The sequence below is a fragment of the Octopus bimaculoides genome, chromosome 14, assembly GCF_001194135.2.
Source record: "Octopus bimaculoides isolate UCB-OBI-ISO-001 chromosome 14, ASM119413v2, whole genome shotgun sequence".
Taxonomy (NCBI): Eukaryota; Metazoa; Mollusca; class Cephalopoda; order Octopoda; family Octopodidae; genus Octopus; species Octopus bimaculoides.
This window is the reverse complement of record NC_068994.1, coordinates 31,257,679-31,265,615: the sequence shown is the minus strand read 5'-3', so window position 1 is coordinate 31,265,615 and position 7,937 is coordinate 31,257,679. Positions and strand designations below refer to the sequence as shown.

At 35.3% G+C, this 7,937-nt stretch overlaps 1 protein-coding gene across 7 annotated transcripts in view; it reads right to left on the bottom strand.

Moving 5' to 3' along the window:
* Positions 1–1,335: 1,335 nt before the first annotated feature.
* LOC106874070 (PACRG-like protein) overlaps positions 1,336–7,937 on the bottom strand; it is a 25,630-nt gene continuing 19,028 nt past the window's right edge. For 6 of the 7 annotated variants that reach the window (XM_014921651.2, XM_014921653.2, XM_014921655.2 and 3 more), the window contains 2 exons: positions 5,479–5,559; positions 1,336–1,655 (listed from right to left, as the gene is read on the bottom strand). In XM_014921651.2, coding sequence (XP_014777137.1) covers positions 1,599–1,655; positions 5,479–5,559 — 138 coding nt within the window. In that variant the 3' untranslated portion in view covers positions 1,336–1,598. The remainder of the gene's footprint in view (positions 1,656–5,478; positions 5,560–7,937) is intronic. The other variant, XM_052972814.1, reaches the window with a different exon arrangement.

Sequence of the window (7,937 nt, the reverse complement as noted above, 5' to 3'; positions counted from 1 at the left end):
TCATCGTTTTAACATTCACTTTTCCATGCTCACATGGGTCGGTTGGAATTCGTTGAGGCAAATTTTCTATGGCTGGATGTCCTTCCTCTTACTGACACTCACCTGTTTCTAAGTAAGGCAATATTTCCCTCTGGCCAGACATACTTTCATAGAAGATTAGGAATGAAAGACAAATTACCTCAAAGCACTATGTCAACTTATACACACATGTTATATATATATACTAGCAGAAAGACCACCCTCTGAGCAGTTTTCTGCTAGCCCCTTGATAATATTTTCACATTTGATTCCCAATTCTAATAATTTTTATATTTTATGTCTAATTATTTCTTTGTATAACAATGCTCACTTGCTTAGTAAATATTGCTTTCATTATTTTATCACAGTCATTATCTCTCTGTTTTAAACAAACATCGTGGTAGTCCAACAATAGGAGACGCAATTTGTCAAGTTTTACCTTCCCCTCAAAGCAACATAGAGATTTCAATTCAGCAGCCTAACTGTAAGCTTTGCAGTATATGTGTGAGGAGAGAGACTATTGCAAACAATGAATGAAATAAATATGAAATGAAAAAAAATCGTATAAATAAAAGGGCATTACTACAGATGTATATGCCCTGACATTGTTGCCTCATAACATCCAGAAAATGGATAGTTTTTAACAAAATTTTCTACATATACTCGCCGCTTTTGTATGTGATGGCTCTGGAGCCGTTACTGCGAAAGTTGAGTGGCATCTCGAGGGAACCACGGTTTCAGCATATGCGGATGACATCACCATCATCATGACCATGATGGAACACCTACAAACGATAGGTGAAACCATTAAGGTTTACGAGATGGTGGCTGGAGCAAAGATTAACCCGGAAAATGTTTGATACAGAACGGCTTAGAAAGAAAACCGTTCACCCGAACAATCGAATCAATGTTGTCATATAACTGTATGATCCAGCTGAAGGTTCCCAATAGAGATCAACATTAGTTACTACTACCCTCATCATTTCAAGGCTGATTTCATGTTCTATCTTCAAGCCTAACTTGAAAGATATTCTTAATATAAATGATGACTACAACAACAGCAAATGAAAGGAAATTTTTACAATAACAAAATATATTTTTTCAGTTGTTATTTTGAGTTATCCAGCAAATGAATGGAAAGGAAACAGATGAGCTATCTTTTACCAGATTGGGCAAAGAATTTACTTAAGACATTCAAATCAGTGTTCAAATGACAAACATTTAGCCCCCCCATCTCCAACCTGCTCCTGTAAAAATAAATTTAGTATTCTTTTCTTTGCTATCAATTACTTCATAAAAATGTGAAAAAGACTTGAAGATGCATTGGGTGGTTTTTATACAATTATCAGAAATAGATACTTAAATGTGACAAAATAGCTGATATGAAGGCTTGTTGACATCATAGTTGTATAATTTGGTTGGAAAGAAGTAAAGAACAGGCTTTAAAGACTGAAATAAGTAGTAGTCTCTCTCCTCCACATCTTCTTTTCCTCCCCTTTGCTTTACTTTTTCACATTTCACACTGAAGCAGGTCACATGACTGACAGATATCCACCAGATATATCCCTTCACCTGGTCTTTCATCTGTTAATGGAGCTGTATGTAGGGATCTTGGATTTTATAATTACCAGCGTTTCCTGTAAGGATCAAACAAAAAAGAACTTCATGAAAATGGATTAAATTGACCTGTTACATCAAGAACTACCCAATTCAACTGCTTTCTCCTCTCGTCACCTATGTCTTCCCACCCAGATCTTGCACTATCCACTAAACCCATTTCTTCTTTCCCAGAATACGTGATTTTGAATTAATTTATGTGTGAGAGTGTGTTTATATATATAAACTCTGAGTAACAGCTTTTGTTATATTTCTGCCACTTTTAAGTAAAGTATATATATATATATCGACACACACACAGAGCAGTGCAGTATCCATAAAAATTATGGGGTTTGTTTGTGACAGCCATAAATTATAGACAAATATAAATGAAGATGTTTTGTTCCCATCAGATAATGACATTTTAATATTAAGACTATAGCTGCAATTTCCTCTGCTGTCTGTCACCAAATACTTTATTGACCTTCTTACTGCATCTTATGCTGTCTATCATCAAATACATGAATCATTTTCTCCCTCACTTATTTTTTCTTTTTCTCTCTTAGTCAATCTACATCACTTTGTATTGTCTTTGATTCCTTTGTTTTCTCCAAATACACTGATATACATGCAGTAGTTTAACTAGGGGAGCAAGTGTCCTGGGCACCGATTGAGGTGGGGGACGACGATGCAGATATAACCATAATACGATAAGCTAGAACTTCATTTATAAAATTGCAGTTCTAAAGGTGAATCTCCAGCTTATTGTTTTATGCTGTTATTGAAGGTAAACACAATATAATGGCTGTCTACATTTATGCCTGGACATTCTTACAAAGGGCGTCAAAAAAGGCTTGAGGCTCAATTAAGTGAAACCTGCATATTTTCGCCTTACATACTGCTCAACTAAGGGTATAAAATTAAGTGTGGTGGTAAACATTCTATGTTAAATTTACTTAACTGTTAATCATTCTTTGTGGTTCTAAAAAATACCATAGAAACCCATGTAATTTACGCACTTTTTTTCCGCAAAAACAAAAATAAACTTAAATTACATGAGTAGATCGTTTCCAGAATTTTTTTTAGAAATTTTTTTTGTAAAATTATATACAAATGTAAACATTCATACAGGAAGTGGACTCATTTAATGTCAGAATAGGTTTTTACAGAAAAAATATAATGTATTTGACTTTTATTTATGCTGGATGGTATAATGCTTATGTTTTCTGTATAAATTTACTAAAATCATAAAATGGTTAAATACATGATATTCATGCTGGTAATCATGGTTTGGGCCATATTTTATATTGCTTGGAGCATCTAGCAATCGCAATGGAGCCTAGCAATTTCCTTAAATAGATAATTTTTTTCCACTTAGAGAGTCTAGCTTGCGTTTGCACCAGGAAGCTATTTACTCACTTTCTCCATGTTACAACACATTGAAATTCCTCACCGCTGACATCACCACTATCAGCTCTTACTGCATCTAACGCCGACAACGACAACATCAAAATTCATCCTTGCACATGTAAACTCACTAAGTGAATATGACTTAGCATTCCTACAGAAACCTTCATTTACCTTAAACGATGTTTAATGTCGTTTCACATTCATGTTGAATTATGCAGCAATCTTATGTTCTCTTCATAGAACACTTGTAATGTATGTATTACCAGTTCTTTTGGCATAATAGATCTTTGCTATTTTTGTTTATGTCTCCTCACAGATGTGTATATTCTAACAAGTCACTTCTTAAATTGTGTACCTCTCTTGTTCAATAAACACTGAGTTAAATTTACAAAGCTGTTTATTTTCTCCTTTCGGTTTTTAATGTTTATTTTAGCGGGTTACCAAACTATCAGTTTGGTCTCCCAGCTAAAACGGTAATGACAAATTTTAAAGTTTACTTGACATTTTATAAGTGTGAAAGGGATTAAAATTTCGATACTCCATATCAAAGGTTCTGACAAGAATAGGCAGAAAATCAGAGCTTGAGACAAGAAGACACTTTCAACCAATCAGAATTCTATTTACATAATCAGTTTGATTGGTCATCTTCCTCTGTCGGTTGAATAAAGTGCTATCCAAGCTGATGTTTATTGGTAATTAAACTTATTTTGCAACACTTGTGCATATTTATCAGCTTTGTTTTAGTTGATAAGAATTATCAACAACTTTTCCTGTGATCATGATTTGAGATGACATACAGAAGTATGCTAAAGAGCAGACATAATCACTTGTGGGCAAGAAATGTAAAATAAAGTTTATTATAAACAACACAAACACTTTGTAATTTAATAGCTTTCAATGTGATACCTGTGTAGTGAACGATTGAGTGAAATTCCTCTCTCCCCTTTATTATATATATGTGTATCCCAGCATAGCAGATAACAGCTAACCTTTGGCCACTATTTGGACCCCATTATGACCACTACTCTGTTTGGTATTGGCACAATTTGTCTCTTACTCTGTTGTGTCAATACGCAGCGTATAATCAGTCAGAACCCCTAAATAGATCACATGAGACAGCCTGTTCTCAACCCAGTTAGAGCTCACAGCTCCTTATAAAAACCCAGTTTCTCCTTGTCTTGAGATCTTTAGTTCCAGACTCTTTAAGGTCCAGCCACTGACCACACAAGACACAGTTAGTTCCAGCAATAACACCAGATGACAACACCCGTCCAACAGCATTACGGCAACCTCCATCTGTGTTGCCACCATTATCTTCTTAATGTTGTCAACATCATCTCTCTATGTACACAGCTCAACCAGCAACTTGCACAGGTTCTAATACTTCATTGTTTGTGAAGTACTTCACCATGGATCAACAGTGAATATACAACCTGCAAGAACTCCTGTACCAAGTGACCCAAGAAGCAGTATTACAGCCTCAACTTCACGTACAACATGTACGGCAACCAGCTTTGCATCATCACTGCAACTTGATACAGTATTTCAATTACCCTGTACAATTGGTTACAAACTGGTACTCTCATTTCTTATGTCTATGAACATTCTTCTAACTTCTCATTATAGACTCTTTCACTGTCCACTTCATTGCTATTCTTATATGTACCTAATGCACATGCATACATCCATGCCTATACACACATACACTTTGTTCTCATGATGGCCGGTCTATTATTCTGTATACATGATGCACACACAGACACACATGTTAACATATCAATAAATCTTCTGTTGAACATTCTATTTGGTTGTGTGTGTCTCTCTCCCCTCTGGTACGTATATGTATTATTCCAGCTTTCTGAACGGAGTTGTTATTAGATGGTTTCACCATGTGAGACCATGACCATCTAAACCTGTTAAACAGAAATTATTTTTATGTACCATAGTATAATTTTGAACAAACAAACACAGAAATGGACAGAATATCTCTGTTATATATATATATATATAGTAATAATAATAATAGATATATATACAAAATAGCTTCCCTTGAACCATTCACTTTCATTTTGGTGGACAAAGAAATGAATAATAGATAATAAAGTTAATAATAATAATAATAATTATAATAATAATGATAATAGATACATATATATATAATAGCTTCCCTTGAACCATTTACTTTCATTTTGGTAGGCAAACAAACACAAACAGATAGAATCTCTCTTTTATACATATAGCTATCATTAGGAATTGAATGAGAATATTGCTAAAATATTTTGTGTATTGAGAAGAGTAACCTGATTTGTTATACATAATTTCCAACAACTAAATCTTATATGAACCCCTAAGGGTCATATGGAACCCATTTGAAAACCACTGCTCTAGATGTTTCCCTAGAATTGACTCCAGCCTGAAGTTAATCTGTGTAACATAAATGACAAAGATACTCACAGTGCCACCATTCTGTTCCAGATCCTCCAGCACTTCAGTTACTTTATCTCTGTACTTCTTCTCCATCCGGCGTTTGGCCAACTGTGACAGTCAGAAAAATAGTGTCACATGACAAAGATAGGATGGATGTATTTATTAGGCTTGTGTTTAAAATATATACATAGTTTATTCATTTTTATTTGTTTGCATATATTTGTAACTTAGTATAAGTGTGTGTGTGTGTGTGTGTGTGTGTGTGTGGAGGGGCCTAAATTATATGTATCAACATCATCATTATGATTTAACATCCGTCTTCCATGCTGGTATGCATTGAATGGTTTGGATGGAAGACCATATCAATCGCCAATGTCTGTTTTAGCAAAGTTTCTAAGGCTGGATGTCCTTCCTAACACTAACCACTTCACAGAGTGAACTGGCTGCTTTTTTTTATAACACCAACACTAGTGGAATATTTTCCTGCAGAGAGAAGAGTCTTGTCTGTTTTCCTGCTGGCTAGAACTCTTTACCACATTAACTTTAAGGCCTTTTGATTCTGAATTTTGTTTCCACACTGGGAATTTCTTTTTAATTCTATCATAGATTCTGATATAAGGACAAGGTCCTTAGCACACAATAGTTCACAAGGACAACCAGTCTCAAATTCTTGTTATGAGCTCTGGTGAAAGCTTATCTGTACTTTATATACATACATCGCTGTACTTGTCAGTGACCCTCACCTTACTGACAGCAACCCTTTACATAGCTTCTATGGTTTTCACATTCCATTTGTTTAGACCTAGCTTCCTCAGAGACCACCAAATACAGAACAAAAGACTTTGTTGAAATTTTCTCCAGGTCAACAAAGTCCAACTACAATGGCTTATTTTTAGCTAAGTACTTTTCTGGCAATTGTCTCACTAGAATGAGGGCATTAGTTGTACTTCTCTCTGAATCAAAATCAAACTGCATCTTATCTAACCTAATTAGCTTCTTAATTAATTAGGCTCTAAACTCTTTCTGTAACTTTCATGACCTGGTCTAACAATTTGGTACTTGTGTAATGACTTCTATCTAAAACATCACCTTTACTCTTGTACCTTTTTGTATAGGTGTATATTATGATCCTGGTTTGGTAAATCCAAAGTAAAGAGCATTTGGGGGCATAGAGGGGAATGTTGTAGATAGTCAAAAATATATGACAATTCCTGGAAGAAAATTCTGAATTCCCTTGTCCAACCTCACAACCTGAAGAGGGTCCAGACCTTTATATTTGAAACTAGTAGTAGTTGCCTTTCCAGCTAGGAATTGTAATATACTTATGAACCTTCAATATATATATATATATATATATATATATATAAAAATAACATCATCATTTATATGTCTGCTTTTCTATACTGGCACAGGTAGGATGGAACTTTTTGAGCCAGGTGTTCTTCCTGAAGAGAATTCTATGAAAATCAGTGACATGTGAAAGACAGCAGTGATTAACAATGAACTATTAAAATATATGTGGGCATTGAAATCCAACAGAAAATATGTTGCAGAATCAGGAACTTTAAATGAGAAAGACTATATTATTTTCTAGTAGGAAAAGGGTTTAGAAACTCACTACTGAAGATAGTGAAGCCCAATGAAAGAGGGACCAGATACATTTTTTTACTTTAACTCCATACATTTGACGGATCTGTCAACATTGTCAGTGTCTATGCCTAGACCCCCAACTCTACAAAAGATGAATTCTATGACCAACTCTCAAGGATAATTCAGGAGACCCCAAATCGGGAATAGCTGCTGTTGATGGGCAACTTAAGTGTTAAAGTGGGTACCAATCATGACTTCTGACCAAGCTTCCAGGAACAAGCATAAATGACAGCAGACAACAGTTGCTTGAGTTTTGCACATTCTATGGATTGTTTGTCACTAATAATAACTTCCAAAATGAAGATCAGCATAAAGTGTCTTGGAGATTTTCCCACTTCAGACATTGATACCTACTGACCTGATATTCACAAAACGTTGCCACTTGAGATATGTGCTTATGATTTGATTCTTCTAGAGAACTGACTGTGACATGGATCATTCTTTGATTTGCTGGAAAATTAGACTTCAGCTAAAGACGATGTTACATATGATACCCACCTGCCATGCGTTGCACTGATGTCATTATGACACAACATGCAAACAGAAGAATATCGTCACCAAGATTCTAAGACATAATAATGGAACAACGGATGTGATTGGCTGATCACATGTTGCAGCAGACAGATGGTTGATGAACATCAGCAGGAGGAAGTAGGGGAAGACCATGGGTTATATAGCACTGAACCTAAAGCTGTCAACAGACAGTGGGGAAACATAGAGCGCAACCTATTAAGAACATTGGAGGGGATCTGCTACCTGATGTGCAAACATGCAAGGGATGGACTGACTGATTGACTAAAGATGTGTGTGTGTGTGTGTGTGTCTGTCTGTCAAAG